Raw genomic sequence first — 18086 nt, forward strand, 5'->3', positions numbered from 1 at the left:
GAGAGGGAGAAGTAGAGGCAGAGTGTCTTTCATTTCCAGATAATTAATAATAGATAAAAGCCTGACTTGTTCTGCATGGCTTAATAGCTTTTAATAGCAGGGAGAATGACGGGAACACGCACGGATGTGTCTCTAGACGCTGGCCTGCAGACCTCCAGAGACACCGTCATCTTGCTGCAGCACAGAGGGGGGAGGCGTACCTGAGCCAGAACAGACCCACACACACACACACACACACATACTCGGAAGGAGGCAAGCACGCTAAAGAAGCCCATGCACTTACTCAAACACACGCGGGCACAAACACACCCAAGAGAGCGCAGTTCGTAGGCCTGCTCTCTGAATGGTGCAATTCACTCCTGCCAACACACATATAAAAATACATACGCTCTTTCCCGTAAGCACTACACACATCACAAGCAACCACCGAAGATCAATACCCAGACACAGCGGTATGAAGCCATTCAAAAGAGAGGACTCAACTACATAGAGCGAACAAACATACACACAAGTGATGACCGCAGCACATAAACACACATAAATACCTTGAGTTGAAATGTATTGCTCATTCTGTAATGTATACGATAATGGTGCGTGTTTACTACAGCGATAAGCGCAATATAACCCACTGGACTTCAGCAATGGCTGCAAGTAGTAACCATCATTGCAGCAGAATTACGCCACCATAAGACTGAGGGTCATCAAATCTGAGGGTCATATTGGAGGCGAGGACTGGGAAAAAAATATGAAAATTAATATTTCATAGTATCAATTTTAAGCATAGTGATATTCTACATCACAAAACTGTATTAGATTACAGCCGTGACAAATGTAGTACGAAAATAAATAGTCTATAAATTAAATATAATGTCTATCATTTAAAATAAATATAAAAATAACATTTTAAAATATAAATAATTCAATAACCTAAATGTTTTATATTTTTATTTTTTAAATAAGTCAACAACTAAAATATAAAATAAATATAACATTTCTAAACATATGTCTATATTTAAAATAAACATAATAAATATAACATATATTAACTTATTAACATTAAGTACACAGACAGAAGAAGGTTTATTGGGCTGCTGTCACTTTAAGAGCGCTTTCTTTCTCAACTGTTTACTCCACTTAAGACAGGCTAACTGATTGGGTTTACATGAATACTCACCAAGAAGGTTATTTTGACATAATTTTGTGTGTATTTGTCCATATATAAGCTGTGGAGGAGAATTGAATTCGGGATCACGGCAGAAGGCCGGTTCCTGTGCACATGTAGGCCCTACTTTGTTTAAGCATGTCACACGTACGTAACAGTCATGTGTCCAGTCTACTCTCTGTTGTCTGCGTCTACCTAAAACTTTGAATTTTTGTAATCTTTTGGAGTATTAAAATCATGCATTTATCACAAGCCTGAATAGTGTTTTTGTATAATGAATTTACACTACTTACTGCACATGGCTCTACAATAAAGCACCATGGTCCAATGAAAATAATAAGAAACAAGTAAAAGATTTTTCCCACTTCTGAATTGCAATTATACACTAAACATGAAGTCATATATCCAGATATCAATATAATATTGTATTGCCAGGTCCCTGGTGATTTCCACGCCTACAAAATATCACCATCTAAACAACCGCTGCCATTCTGACAGCGAGAGATGTGCCAAAAAAAAACAAAAAAACAATATTTACACTCAGGCAGCCATTTGTCAGCAACACACCAGCATTGACAGGAGAAGGAGGAGCCTGTTTCCTCAATATGTCTATGTCTCTCTTTTACTCCTTCCCTGTAGCCAGGGCTGTTTTGAATGCGGGCCGGATTCTGTGACAGCTCCGCCCCTGAAAACACACACATACACACACTCCAGTTGCAGTGGAATGACAGCAGAGATGGAGTGACAGGGATGAGTATTCCCAGAGCGCGGTACGGAAGCGTGGACAGCGGGAGTTCTGCTGGGACTCTTATCGCTCAACTGGGTCACTGTGTCCAATCAGGCTTTGGAGGCTGGCCCGTGAGGGCGGTACAGGCATTTCCTGCTGGATGGGACGCAGCTGACAGCCTCGCCCTCAGACCCTCGCAATCTGAATGCATTGGCTGCCAGCTGCATCTCGCAGGTCCTAGCATTGGTAGCGCACAGTGCCAATCTCTCAGTCTGGGCTTTTCCCAGAAGGGCTTCAACTTCAATAGCCTGTCCTCCAAACCTAGGCCGGGGGACGGCGAGGGAAGCTGATTAACCAAATACTTTTATCAGCACTGAAACTGCTCCGCTGCACAAAATGGCCTTAAAAACCAGTGGCACTGGCCAGAAAACACGCTGGGGGGGGGGAGGCTTATATGGCAAAGGGACACAAAGAAGACTGACTGGACCCAGACCGCAGGCTCACCACTACATCAATCAAAAAATGAAGAAGTTCAGCATCTCCCTCTAAAAACACATCCGGAGACACTACAGGCCGTAAATAAAATTACACAACAATAATATACTGCATTGGAAAAAATGAGAAAACGGTTCAAAAAACATACCTATGACTCGAGATGCTGGGACAGGACAAGCTGTTTGGAAAATGGGTGGATAGATGGGCTTAAACACATTATCAAAATAAAAAAATATATACAAAAATAATAATAATTTGCATCTATTTACATAATATAACACTAACCAGAGATTCTGAGCAATGGACAGAGCTAGAGGAATGAGGGACAGGAAGTCAACACTGTAAAAGAAGGAAATGGTGTGGAGGAAAAACAGACTAGATACAAGAGTGGGAGGATGGCAAGAGTTTTGTGCTCTTGGGAGAACTTGGATGGCTAAGGTCAAAAGAGACTCTTATTGTTGTGCTTTCTATTTCTCTACGCTTTCTTTCTTTCTTTCTTTCTCTCTTCTTCATGTAAGTTGAGGTGTGCTGCATGTTTGTGAGAATGCTTGAAGTAAGGGTAACTTTGATGTTTTTACAAGAGCCAACTAGAGATCCACAACACCTCTGATGTGACAGAAGATGGAGATGAGACAGAACACCGCACACAGAAGCACAAATACAACATGTTGTAGTGGAATCTAACAATATCTATTCAGTCAAAGTCTTGAAAGCAAAACATATTTAGCTTAAAAATGATTTGTGTCATTTTTCTGATGTTAAAATTAATTAGAGTTTAATGAAAGAGATGACTATGGCTGATTTACATAGTGTAAACACGGCGCAGTACTCTCAAAACACTGCTCTGTTTGAACAACCCAACACAGCAACATTACCTCAACAAATGATGTGAGTTTGGGGAAGGACTAGCCTATCTCCTTGTCCAAAGCAAGGAAGTCTAAAATGCCTGGAGAAGTAAAATAATAATAATAATAATAATAATAATTGTCACTGACAAAACAAATACAAAAATAGAATTAAATATTTCACAATATGTAAATTGCTGACAATATTATTATTTTTTCAGAACATTTACATTTTAATGGCTGTCAATACAGAAAAAGCTTACACTAACCAGCCAAAACTTGAGCATTCCCATACTATCCTGAGCTGTAACGTGTAAGGTAGCAGATGGAAAAAGAATAATATAATATAATATAATATAATATAATATAATAACTGACATTCAGTGTGGCAGAAGGGCAAATGGAAGAGTTTGGGAGACATGTTTGAAGACAATCATTATATCTGCAATTCTGTTTGTTACCCGCTAATGGACCAGTCTAAATCACAGTATATACCAGCAATGAAGACACAAATATAAAAAAAGACAAAGTCACACACATAGACACATTCTTTGTCTCTCACACTTCTCCCTCCTCGCCGCACACATGGCACATTCCTGGCCGTGCGATGCGAGGTTCTGGCTAAAGGCCGTCAGCAGCCGTTTCCTGAGGAAAGCCCTGGGTGCAGTGTCAACTCTCCTTCTTCCTCTGCATTCCCCTCTCGCTCACACACACACACAGTAAAAGATGTAGTCAGGGCCTTATCAGTTTACCACAATTCTGCCTTTCAACACAGTGCAGAACACTGAAGTTTATATATTTATCTTGACACTCTTTGACTCTAAACACACTCACTCTCATAAACACACACTCAGAGGCACAAATGTGCTTAAAAACGCACCCAGGCACATTCTCCAATTTAAAGATTCGGGGAAAACGTAAACCACACTGGCACCACACACACACACACACGTAAGAGCACGGTGGAGCTATTGTGTTCACTAGAAGAAAACAGTCAAAGATTAAAGGGGTGCTCAGATCAGATCTGAAATTTGTTTTTCATCTGTCTCGCCTGTCAAAGACAAGAGAAAAATGTTTCCAATATACCTGTGCAGAGAGAGAGAGAGAGAGAGAGAGGAGTATCGAGGAAGGCAGAGAGAAGCAGAGTCTGGGCGATATAAAGTGAAAGAGGAAAAGAGAGAACATGGAGGGAGAGCAGACGTGATTAAATCCCGTCGGCTGTGTGGGGCTGTCAGCGACTGTGACACAAGGTTCAGATCGCTGCTCACTAGGGAGAGCACCATAATCACGTTCTTCCCGCCGTGATGCCATCAAATGGGGACAGGACGGGGGGCGGTTGCAAAAGGGACACGACGGCAGAACCCAAAACCGCCACATGCACGTCCCCCACCTTGCCCAAAATCACCTTTTACACTGGGAATGGGCATTAGTAGGGCATCAAAATTGACAGCGATGAATAATTTGTAAACAATAACTGAATGACTAGACTTTTGAATTTCAAAACTCCTAACTTAAAAAACTTTTAATGGAAATTTGCAAACGTGCCATCAAGGACTTTCAAACTTTCCTTTTTGACTGGTTACTGTGTTATTTTCAGAAGTTCATCGCACAAGTGTTGACGCTCCGTGGGCCAAGTCCTGCACGTCTATTATTTTTATATGACCCTCCTATTGATTAATATAAAATTGCTGTGCCATGTTCACAAGTGCATAAATCAGCATTTGGGTGTACATACGATCATACCTTATCCAATCAGATGTATTTATGCACAATACGACTTTTTTCCTTTTAAAAAAAATGGGGAAAAAAGGAAAAGAGAGTCTACATTCTCAATCGTGAACATCATTAAATCTTGCCCTTAAACTATTAAGATATTATATTAATAAACACATGGTATTAAGGGTGTTTAGCATGTTAAACTTTAAGTGATAGCTGACCCAAAGATGAAAATGTACTCAACCTCATGTTGTTCCAAACATGTATGACTAACTTTCTTTTGCTGAACACAAAATACTTTTTTTTGAATAACACTGAAACCAAACCAACATTGGACCTCACTGACTTCCATTGTATGGACAAAAGTTTTAAGTTTATTAAATTTATAGAGCACATTTAAAAACAGCAAGCAAGACTGACCAAAATGCTGAACAACCGCATTAAGAAATATAAATTAAATATATATACACAGAAAAAAAAAATACAGAGACATTTCTAAAAATACCACAGAAGAAAGAAAGTCATACGATTTTGGAAAGACATGAGGGTAAGTAAATGACAATATACATTTTTGGGTAAAATATTCCTTTAATCTTTGGACTTCCTCAAAACTTAATTAATTATAATAGATAATATAATTTGTATAATAAAAAAAATTAAGAAAAATTATATATATATATATATCTGAAGCACCTGCTGTACACATTGTCTTTCAGTCTGGGGCAGCATCAGTGCACACAACTGCAAGAATTAGGATGAGAGAGGATGCAGTCTTTTTTGCAGACATCTATATGGGGAGAAACTAAATGGAACAGAATGAGAAGGTCTTGAGATGCGTTTTAGGCATGTTTGCGAAAAAATAAAAGTCTGATACATGATTGTTCATACAACCAACAATGCACAACCGCGCAGACGGACCCCCATCCCCGAGTACGATTGATTTATCTGTAGAGTACTCAAGGAGACAAAACGACCAAAATGCCTGCTTTACACCCTCTGGCAGGTGGAGGGCCCCGTGCCGAACGCCCCTGACCTAGGAGGAGGACGGCCTCCCTGGATCACACAGCCATCGGGACCTTCCAGAAATAGATGTTCCCAGCGCACCACCAACAATACCATCAACCGAACAGGAGGGAGAAAGAGAACGGGGCTGTTACACACAAAGACGTAAGAGTACAGCCTGACTGCTCGGGAGACAGGAAGAACGAGAGAGAAAAAGAGAGAGAGAGAGTCTTAATTGCCTTATCCTGTAGTACAGGCTGGGGAGTGCTTTTTGACTTCGGCTTCCAATTTCACGCTACAGCATTATTTAGTTTGATACAGACTTGATTAGGCATTACAATGTGTCCCTCTCTGAAGGAGCTTTGCGGCCGGCCTGCATCACTAGAGGACAGATTAACTCTGCAATCACGCTCCTTCTGAGACCCTTCCACTGTTTGTTTAGCCCGCCGGAGACCGTGCCAGCGCATGTTTGTTTGTGTATGGGGATTTTGTGGGAGGGGTTCTTATTAAATGAACTCTACCCACACTTACAGCGACCCTTATTATGGGACATGACCACAAGATATAGAAGGAAAGTGTGTGCTTTTGGAGGGGGGGGATAACCCTCAGTCCTTGACCTCTCAGGGGTCTTCCTTTCCATTATATGAGAATTTCTAAAGAACTCAGTCTCAAATCATAGATAAATACACACAAGCGGTGCTGGTGAACATTACTTTTAAAACTAAAGTTACATTATTACATTATTACATTATTAGTCTTTTTTTTGTCAGCAAACAAATAGATTAAATCATTTCTAATATAAACCATTACATTAAAATAATTTATATAAATAGACACATTTAGTGATACATTTAGTGCAAACTATGATGAAATAAAGACAAAGTAGAGATTTAATTATTATACTTGTTACTTCTATAAAAGTTATATACTACTTTTAATGAAAATCACTTGTACTTCATGAGGAAGGGAGACGTTTTCATTTGCATTTGTTTAAAATTCAAAATAAATCTAAAAAGCATTACTTGTTACTTTAAAAGAAACTGTCATACAAGTCATGCTTTTTCTATTTAATCTATTTACTAACACATACAACTGAAAATCTCTTCATTCCTCATAAAGTCATCATGTGACAGTGTGAAAGGGTAATGTAAAAGTGCTTTAATAAATTAAAGTGTAAAGTCACTTTAAGGAGTATCACAATGCAACACGTTAACTAAAAGTAACGTTAACATGTTATATTACTCATGAATTTGTAAGGAAAAAAATTCAATTTAATTAAAAACACTGTAAAATTGATGTATATTATAGTGTTAAAGTAACACTTACCCGGTAATTTAATTACGTAACTTATGTTGCTTATGTTACTGTCAATGACAGAAGGTATAAAACAAAACTGAATGAGTGTGATTTGGACTTGGACTTTAGTGTCCTAACTAATTACGGATTGACTACGTCAGTACCAACGTGTATTGCGTTTTACACTTTGCCTCAAGGTATTATGGTGCAAATATATGGAATTGGATTTTAATGATCGAGCTAGATCCAGATAGAAAAAAAAAAGAATCGACACTCGACAGCCTGGTCCCTTGTCCCTGTCCATCACTTCAGAACAGGCCAAACTTTACATTTTTAACATCTGTCCATCCACCCATCCATCTATCCATCCATCAACACCAAGGCCCCACTGTACACAACCCCCACGCCCCGCGATCTCCAATTCTCTTTCTTTCCGCTCCCTCTCTCTGCCTCTCCTGGAGCAAGTCGGGCCCTGTTTGATGGTGACATGAAGCATTTATTAGGCGAGAGAAGCTGAGCAGGAAAGAGAGAATAAAGAAGAATTGAGTGCACGAGTGTGTGGATGGTTAATAATTTCTGCGGACTTCTCTTGGTCCTGGATTTTTATTTTATTTATTTTTTTGTATTGCAGTAGCTGAAAGAGACTCCCTTTCCCATCATTTTCAATCACAACAACATAGATACGCACCTATCAGAGCGGCCCACATCGTACACACGCGCGCGCGTCTGAGTGCCAGCAGATGGATGATTAAATACACGCTGTGGCTGTAGCATGGAGAATTTTACCTGGGGACTAAGCCGACGAGATATAACATAAGGTTAACTGATTTGGTTTGGATATGGCGAGCGTTTTGACACAGTTTGAGTAAATTCTGCCTCTCTGGCAATGCTCTAACACAAACACACACGTCAGCTGCTCTGAAATGCAGGTCCGCCACACATGTGCTGCCACAGAGGTGGATGACTTGGTTCTACACACCTCCTTTAATGTGGCCAGAGTCATCTCTCCTGACACAATAGTGGTCGACCGTTGCTGATTATTTGATGGGAGATACTGATGCCGATATCTTAGAGAGCAGGGTGGCCGATGGGCGATATAAAGCCGATATATTTTTTATCTATATTTATTTAACTTAACATTTAAAAATAATTATAAATAAATAATTTGAAAATGAATTAAAAATAAATCTGCAAAACAAAGACTTCTGATTTTGTAATCCTATTACAAAGACAAGGAAATACTCATTTTACATACAGCATACAGTGAAAATGACGAGTGGTCAACTGGATAGCTTGGCATTGTTACAAATCAAGGGTTTAAAGTTCAGTGAAGATGAACTCTCCTCCTGTCCGTATTCAATTCGCACGGACCGACCAGTTCATGCAGTTTACCAATGCACACTTCAGAAGAGCTGGATTCAACAAAGTCTGCAAGGTTTGTGAAATTAAATGTTTATTAGATATTCAAAGATTTGTTTAAATGATACAAATGCATATTTGCTGAATGCTGATGGTAAATGCTAAAGTATTATAATGTTTGCCTTTTTATTACTAACGATATAAACGCTATAATACTTTTTTTGATTCCGTTTACTTTGTTTAACAGTTCTATGTCGTCAAAATAAAAGTCCTGCTACCGAAACATCAGCAACACAGAAAAACTTATTGGCAGATATTATAAAAATACCAAATATTGGCCAATATATCGGCCTTGGCGATATATCGTACGACTACTACACACTCCCAGATAAGTACCAGCAAACTCTCACATACTCAAGCAAACCATCTAAAGCACAGATTTTTGAGGGAAAATTACCACTTCGGGAATAACAAGCATGTCAGAGCTGGTAAAGTGGGTGATGCAAACAGTGATGCAGGTCTGAGTCTGATTCATCCCATTTCTTACACCACCTTCTCTCGTTATCTCTTTTTTGACAAAAAAAAAGGCCATTAATTATTGGTAACTGCTGCGCCATAACCCCCCAAGTATTATACTATTTGCAATATAACAGAAAAAGTCTTATATTTAAAATATAAAAGTAAATAAAAATCCCATGATTTACAAGTATTTTTTGAGAACTCAATTTACCTGCACGGCTTTACTTGTGATATTATATCACATTGTATATAACTTGTATGAATAATACAATTTAATATGTTTAGTTAGGCAGAAGGGTGAGAAGTGAGGTGAGATGAGGTGAACAGAGAGAAGGCGAGAGTAATAATCACTCTTTGCCTTCTTCAGTTCCTCTGGGAACTTCTTGAATACAGGAGCAGCCCTCCAAAAAAGCACACATGCAAACTGAACTGCACACTATGGAAAAACCTGACTTTTAACCAACAAATGAACACATCGTAGAAGAACGGCTGTTTTGTAAATGTCATTATTACGCTTTTTTCCAGTGTCCCCTCCCCTTTATTCTCCCTTTGTGAGCGTATGTGTGTGCGAGCGCTCTCGAATGGAGAGCGACTTTAATTGTTTCTTCAGCATAGCCCCGCTGTTTGCACGGGTTATTATCCCCGACTTTGCGGGAGGGGAGGGGGGGGGGGCTTGCTGTTTGACGGGGAATTAAATGAAGAAAAATAAGGAAAAACACATCTGACTCCAGGATCAAGGGCTCGTCTTTCTCTGGGGTCAGGCGGGCTAGCAGAACTGAGAGTCTTTTACAATGAGGGGCTAATTCTGTCTAAGCCAAAAAGGCTTCTATGCTAGGCTCCAGACTAGCCTCAGGATAAAGCGAGGAAGCTTCACGCCTTAAAATCAATTTATCAAGGCATTACTAACCCAACACAGAGACCTGTGGTTCGCACACATAATCTGCCCGTGACGAAAAAGCAGACTGACAAGCACCGCTTCACTATTGTTAGTCCTGTCTGTATTTTTAAAACTAGTTACTTTAATTGATAAGTGAAGGGTCGCAGTAGTCTTTTATCATTCTGCCAAATCAATTACGCCTCTTTATTCACCGACGTAATTGTCTAGAAGATCTGAAACAAGGTTCAGCCAGACGTTCTGACATCGGATAAACTCTGCAAATTACTCAAAAGTTCAGTTTTGCAGAGTCAAACTCCATGTGTTTGAAAGGGCAAGGCTGCTCAACTCTGCAAGCATGTCTTTGTTTTAGCGGTTTTGTTCTTGCTGCTAGAAAACTTTTTTAGGCCTTGTGAAATCGATAGGTTCTGCTCTGGAGAGAGCCACAAGCGTTCAAGAGATTTCTCTGTGCGTGGGCACATGCATACGTACACACACACACACACACAGGAACATTTCACCTCCAGCTATACCAGTCCTTCACTGGTCTCGGACGGCTCCCCGAGCGCTTTGCCATAGGAGGCCAGATGACCTGGTGAGGGGTCAGAGGGGACTCTGGGGGGGTGCAGCAGGGGTCAAACCAGCACCAGTACTCCTCATTAATGACCTCTGCAGCCCTTCAATCACCACCCTCAAAAAGCTCAGACCAGGGCCCGAAGACTGTCCAGCAGGGAGACAGGCCAATAAATATATGCATCAGCCAGGTGTAGAGAGTGGGCTTAATTGCCCCCTTTCCTTATGTTTAATGTACAGCCCAGTGAGACGGGCAGGGTCGTAGAGCAGACACTCGGAGAGGAGAAAGAGAAGAGAGGAGAGCGTTAATGCATCTTTTAATATCAGGAAAAGCCAATTATCCACAGACAAACACTTCTAACTTTTGACACAGTCGGTAAGATTAACATTTAATGTTTTTGAAAGAAATCTCTTTTGTCCAACCAGGCTGCATTTATTTAAATCAAAAATCTAGGAAAACAGTATTATTCTAAAAAAAACATCTGTTTTCTATTTTATTGTATTATATTTTAAAACGGTTTATTCCTGTGATGCAAAGCTGAATCTTCAGCAGCCATTACTCTAGTCTTCAGTGTCACATGATCCCCTGCAGAAATCATTCACATATGCTGATTTGTTGCTCAAAAAAACACTTATTATCAATGTTAAAAAAATTGTTGGTAATGGTGATACATTTCTTTCAGAATTCTTTGATAGAAATAAAAAGTTTAAAAGAACAGCATTTATTTGAAAAATAAATCTTTTGTAACATTATAAATGTCTTTATACACTGTCACATTTAATTTATTGAATGCATCCTTGCAGAGTAAAAGTATTAAACTGATGTTAAACTTTTGAATTTAGTAGGTAGTGTAACCCAGAGTGGGTCATAACATCCACAGTTTCCCTTACTATATGAAACGTCGCTCAAATTCCTATTCTAGGTCACCAAACTTAATTTCGTAAATGTAAAATAATACTTTCAAGATGTACCGCAACGTGCTTTCTAGACTAAAGTCTCTGACGCTCTCGGTGGACTAAGTGAAAATGGCTGCCATGTTTAATCTACATGGGTACGAGCAGCTTTGAGAGACACTTTCTCTGCGCGTTGTTCCAGCACGTTTTAATCTGCCCTCTGCAGCAGCCCAATCCGGGTTCCAGAGCGCAGCATCTTAGAACGGCCGCGATCCTCCGGGAAGGCCTGACAGGGGAGCCTTGGCTGGCAGGCTTGGTGGGGAAGGAAGAGGGGGGCGCAGGGAATGCCAACCACACAAACAGAATTAATAACAGCGAGCGTCAGAGCGACGCCTTCTCTTTAGAAGTGAAGCGTGGCATGGAGCGGGTCCGCAGCGAGCTCCGGTTCCGGGCCACTGAGCCCAGGCCTTCTGATAAAGCATGTGGCTAAGCCGGTACAATGGCAGAGCCTACGAATGAGCTCTTACATTAAGACAGATTCTTCCCCACAAAACTAGCAGGCAGGCTGCTGATAAGGAGTTGTCATTGGCAGACACACTGCCCACCAGGGAGAAACCCACATCCAAACCCATCCGCCTTTTCCTCCCATCACAGACCAGACGAATTACGCCACGATCTCCACACCAATAGGTGTCACTGCTTCAAGATAGAGCAAGGTATAACTATTGGACTTAAAAAGAATGTTAAAAAGCGGAAGAAAAAACGTTTTGCCTCTTAATATCATGATACCAGCTGCATCAACATCCAAATACAGCCATTAAAAGAGACCTCAGCTGCTGTCAAACTGTGCGCAATTACATTTTTTTTTTTCAGGTTTTGATGAAATACTTTTAGAGTTGTTTAACTAATTGTTCATGCTGTGAAGTCAATGAAAACAAAAAAAAAGCAAGAGCATAAAAATCAATTTTGTGGTTCATCTCCCATTACTTCAAAATCACACCCTCTAACGGTCAACACACAGACACTCAAAATAAATACTTCATTTTCTATCCTTACATAAACTGCCTGGAACTGAAACAAACACCTTCTCAACGTTAGATTATTTTAATATTTTAAAAACAAAAACAATACAAAATCACTAAAAGAATGCTTGGTTAAACACAGATTTAGGAAAATATTAAACAAAACATGTTTCAGTCACTACAATAGAAAAGTGAATGGACATAATGACTAAAAATAAATGCTATCTATTATTCTCTACGAACCATCATTTGAAAATGTGCACCAGATGCAATAGAGTGATAAGTTGCAAAAAATAAATAAAAAATACAAACAGCTCACAACTCAAAGCCTGAAATGAAAAACACAAATGCGGGATGCATAAGAACGCTGGGGGTTCTCGTTCCCTGATCTCTTCATTTGTGGCTCTGCAGCCCTATGGTAACTCACTTCAACATTTTACAACAGCCCACTGACCAATGAAACTTCCACACCGTTGCCAAAAGCCTAGGTGACATAAAAAAAGCCATTTAATGTTAAAACCAGATGGTGCCAGAAAGGAAGGAGAGCAAAGAGATGAGATCTGTGCCGTTACACAAACACACACCAAAAAAAGATCAACACAGCACATTACAGCTTCATTTCTCTTTTCTTATTCTCAAACATGTAACACAGTTCTTCCGGAAGATGACAGTTTCAAATGAAATCACGCAACAGAAAACCTCTTCTTTAAAATACGCAACTTCAAATCTTTTATAAGAAAACTACAAAATGCCTAGAAAATTAAATTACATTTTTTTTTATTGATTATTTGCTATCTAGTTGTCCCTGCAAAAATCTACTATGTATGAAAATCTCTTCCTTCCCACAGTCCCTCATAGCACATCTGAAAATGTACATTCAAAACAGCGAGCAATACACAATTCCCAATGAAAACCCTTGCTAAAGGATGCATATTCTACAGCAAGGTCTGAATGCATTCCTGAAAGACATTTTTTTACATTTCAACCCATCCACACATACCCCTGATGTCAGTGGGCAGAGAGGGGAATAATGCCATTAGGTTTCATTCTCAGCAAGCTTCAGACAAGCATTACTCAAACGTTTTCTCCCTTTCTTAGAATAAAAGGTCCAATCTGATTCGACTGACTGTAAACAACAGTGAAAAAATGGAAATAAGTGCCCTCTCTGTCTCCGTTCCTGTCGTGTGCATTCATCCCCCTCTTAATGTCCTGCAAATGAAGGGGATTTATTAATGTGTAATTAAGTAATAATCATCGCTACATAATGCATGAAACACTCAAGGGGACGGTGGAGATATGAAACAGGAATGCCACAGCTGAACACTCAGTGCATAGACACACATTAAAAAGGGATTAATTGGGAGAAATAATATTTTGATAAGCGCAGCTCCCTCTCCCCCTCTGACGAACGCTCGCTGTCTTTTTCCTCTCTAAATAATCTCTCTCTCGCTCTTGCGTGAGCGAGTAACACTGACAATCACAGTTTCTAATGTAATGTGATGTGATGTTGAGAGCACGACTTCTTTACTGGAAAATAATCCCCGATCTAACGTGTCTAACAATGGGCAACGGTTTCTTGAGGAACCCCCTGCTCTACGTGCCTGCATATGTTTCCGACAGCCGTAACACCTGCAGATTTGCACATATCAAAGCTGAAATTAATGACAAACAAGCTTAACCTCTGCATGAGCGAGCCAATACACTAGACACCGGGACATAAAACATGAATGATTTTGTGCATACCACACTCAGACATATTGTTGGTGCCCTTCTAATCTCAGTGCATAGCAATCAAAGCTAAAGGTGCTGGGCTGAGATAGGGACAGAGCGAGCCTTGGTTACATATTTAATTGGCCTCTGATTGACGTGCATCGCTGAGTCAATACAATCACTGTTTACCCCCCAAACCTCTGTGCTGCAGCAGGCCAATGCATACTTGATAGAAAACTGCAATAGTGTTTGTTGCAATACCAAACCAAACATTTGACTTGAAATTGCCTTGGGGGAAAATAAATAAATAAAATAAAAAAATATCAGTTAATGCTTGGGGGGAAGATGATCCATATTTAAATACAATATTTCTCTATCACTGCGCATGTGAAAAATAAAAGCTGGTCAAAATAAAGATTACGTTATTGATTACAGGGTCGAAAAGGCTGCTCTCTCTCCAAAACAACTCAACAACATTGTTTAGGATTGATCTGCACCCAGCAGGCTCTGTCAATGTTAAATATATGTGACAATAACTTATTCTTATTTTCACTTTAACAGCCATGAATATTATCCACTTACGCTCTGCGTAAACTTATGACCATGTTTTTTTCACTCCTGATGAACCTCTGCAGATTGCGGCCGTTAATTAAAACAAAAAACTGGTTATTATTTGGGGGAGGGGGTACTAATATGGGCCACATGGCCACCCGAAAGCCCATCTGGTTTCTATTGGGGTGAGGGTGCCAAGTGATATCTCGACCGGCAGCACAATATCTGCCACACACTGCTGATGGACAAGGCAAAATAGCAGCAGGCCTTATTGCTCCTAAATTCACCTGCCTGCGAGTGTTGAGTCTTGTAGGAGGGGCGTGAATAAGATGAGACTGTGTTTGACTGATTCTGCCATGTCAAAGTCACAACCAGAAATAAACTGAGACAATAAACAGCAAAGAAAGGGGAAAAAACACCAAGCTGAGATCTATAGAGAATCAGATTCCATTCACAATACCACTACAGACTGAGAAGGGGGTGTCTAAAATGATTTCCACAGAGAGGACAAAATTGGAATATACTGAACTAACTGTCTATTTTATTATCAGTAGTAGTAGTAGTATTAATAAAAAATCATATTTTTACATTTAACAAATATTATTTATACATTTATTTAAAAAATAAAAAAGCATTACATTATAATGCTTATGACTATGAATGAAAATAAATATAATTTAATACACATTAAACCAATTCATAAATACTACTACTACCAACATTATTAAGCCTAAAACAAACTCGAGCACTATTTCTACAGCACCGTTCCTATAAGAGGTACTTGCACTGCCAACCACAAGACCTGCTGGCACCTGGCATCAAAATGTTAAAGTTTCATTTTTCTATGTGGGGGGAAAAAAAGCATACTTAAAGTCTATAAACAAAATGTCACTATTAAAAGCAAAAACATTAAATAAGTGACTTTCACAGTCCCCGCCAGTTTTACTCATGAAATCTCATTGGCCATGTGAGTCGTTCCCTCTCGTAAAACGCTTACCTTTAACGGAGCGCGGTTTGGCCTGCTTGCGTCTAGACATCTCCGTGTTAAGGGCAATATTTTACTTTCTTTAACTGATGTCTTGTCCTCTCCGAGAAATATTGACAGGTCACGCGCTGATACTTGGGAGATTTCTTCACTTTGCCTGTTGCAATGCGGCAACTTCGGTCTCGCTAGTCCAGAAGCGTTCAAAGGAAGAGAGAGTACGGCAGAGGAAATGGATATTCCAATGATTAAACTTCTCCAACCTGTAGATTTAACGGATAACTTGCGGCTTTTCCCGTGCTCGAGACGCGAACGCTCTTTTGTTCCTCCGTAACGGCAGACGCTGACGATGGAGCGGGCACGCGCGCTCAGAGTTTCAAGAAGCGGAGCGTGCCCAAATTACACCTGATCAGAAGCGAGAGGTGCCAATACTTGCCGATAATATGGTAAACCCACTTCGAGGATGTTTCGGAATTGATTCGCAATGTTTTTCCTCCTTTTAGCAGTTGTCGCAACTGTCTCTTTTCGTTGTGATCCCGCCGAACCGCCCTCCTTCGCTGTTATTTTTCCGAAGGTGCCACTCTCAATGGCATTTTACGCAGCATTTTTACCTGAGGGGATTTTTCTTCTTTTTGTTTATCGTCCTAAAAACCGTAAATATTTCTAGTCGCTAGCCTCTCTCTCCCTTTTTCTTTGTCCTGACTCTGGTCTTCCCTCCGCCTCCCGATCCGACTGCTGGCGGGGCTGCAGCGCAGACACACATAATAAAGCCAGGCTTGGCTGGAAATGTAGCCGTGTCCCAGCAGGAGGATGTGAGAGTAGGGTCCCGGCGGGGGAGCGCTCTGATCCCGCAGGGAGCTCCGCACAGCCTGGGTTGAGCAGACAGAGAGAGCCAACAGCACCAAACCATGGTCAGCCATGGAAACTACAGCTTAACTTGGAGCACGGATCGGGGCCAAAACACGGAGCTTCGAGGAAACTCTGCAGCGCGCAAGAAAAAAGACGGACTGGATTCGCTTTTAGCGCTCCTTGTACTCGTGCCATCGTCTCGGGTTCACTCCAGCGTTTAACTGTCGATTGGATACGATGTCATTTTGACTATTTGTGGGGCTTGTTTTGAACATTTAACAATCCTACGTCGTCTTTGAAAACGTTTATCTGCGTTTAAAAGGGCAAGATTTAGGATTTAAAGAGATAGTTCGGCTCAATCAAAATGAAAACAGTGTCATCACTTACTCACCCTCACGTTGTTCCAAACCCGTTTGACTTTGTTTCTTCTGTGGAACACAAAAGGAGATGTTAGGCTGTATGTTAAGGTCTGACAGAATCAGTCACCATTCACTTCCAGTGCACCTTTTTTTTTCCCCATACAATGAAAGTGAATGGTGACTGAAGAAATAAAAGTCATACAGGTTTGAATCAACAAGAAGGTGAGTAAATGATGACAGATTTGTAATTGTTGGTGTTAACCTTTGCAACATTTAATTTTTTGGAAAAGATCTGCATATGAGAATAATGTTTGGTATTATCAGATGTGTTGTTTTTTTATAAATTGTTATAATTGGATATGTTTAATTAACTTTAAACCCTTTTTTCTAGGATTTTTGTTGCATTCTTTTTGGCAGGATTAGGTGTTTTCGACAGTATTTTCATAGCGTTTGTCTGGCCGTCTGCAGAAATAGGATCATTTGTGCAAAAATCAACCTAAGAAATGGTCAAAATCACACGCGGTGCGCCGGAGCTGCTCGGCCGTTGTCATGGATAACATGTTGGGCACCCTGTCTCGGTCAGCGGGATGTCCTGCAGATTGAGCCAGGCACCCCGCGGAGCCACGGAGCGGCCTTTAAAATTGACCCCCCGCGGAGGACCGGGGCCCCTCTTGTCTCGTCTAAGCGCACGCCTGGAGACCGCTTTTAAATGTGCTTCTGGTGTCCCAGAGAGAGAGGCCGCTGACACGAAGGGGCGAAAGCTCACCGCAGTGGTCCTTTTTTCTCTGATAAATTCAAAGGAGGAAAATAGCCCACATTACAAGCTCCTTAAGGGTCAAGGACAGCTGAGACATGAATGGTTTGAAAGAGTGGCATTGTGAAATCACACAGCACACGATTACACCCTCTGTCATCTTTTTACGGATTTGCATTTTTCTTGTGCCACAATGAACAGTTCAGAATAAGACTTACAAGACATGTGGATGAAATTAATTAAGACGCTGGAGAAAAAGAGGTGTGAACGGCAAATGCGGTGGTCCTGCTTGGAATAGACACCGTTGCTATTTTAGGATGATTTTAATGAGTGGCAAATCATTTTTTGAGCTTGGATGGTTGTATGTGCTTCGAAAAATACTGTTTAGAGGAGGAA

At 40.4% G+C, this 18086-nt stretch overlaps 1 protein-coding gene across 6 annotated transcripts in view; it reads right to left on the bottom strand.

The window, feature by feature from the left end:
• Positions 1 to 16628, bottom strand: part of znf423 (zinc finger protein 423) — a 156352-nt gene extending 139724 nt beyond the window's left edge. For 2 of the 6 annotated variants that reach the window (XM_084125091.1, XM_084125089.1), the window contains exon 1: positions 15744 to 16628. In XM_084125091.1, the coding sequence (XP_083981217.1) occupies positions 15744 to 15783 (40 nt within the window). In that variant the 5' untranslated portion in view covers positions 15784 to 16628. The remainder of the gene's footprint in view (positions 1 to 15743) is intronic. The other 4 variants (XM_084125090.1, XM_084125088.1, XM_084125086.1 and 1 more) reach the window with 4 other exon arrangements.
• Positions 16629 to 18086: the final 1458 nt, after the last annotated feature.

The sequence above is a fragment of the Abramis brama genome (assembly GCF_963993115.1).
Source record: "Abramis brama genome assembly, chromosome: 9".
Lineage (NCBI taxonomy): Eukaryota > Metazoa > Chordata > Actinopteri > Cypriniformes > Leuciscidae > Abramis > Abramis brama.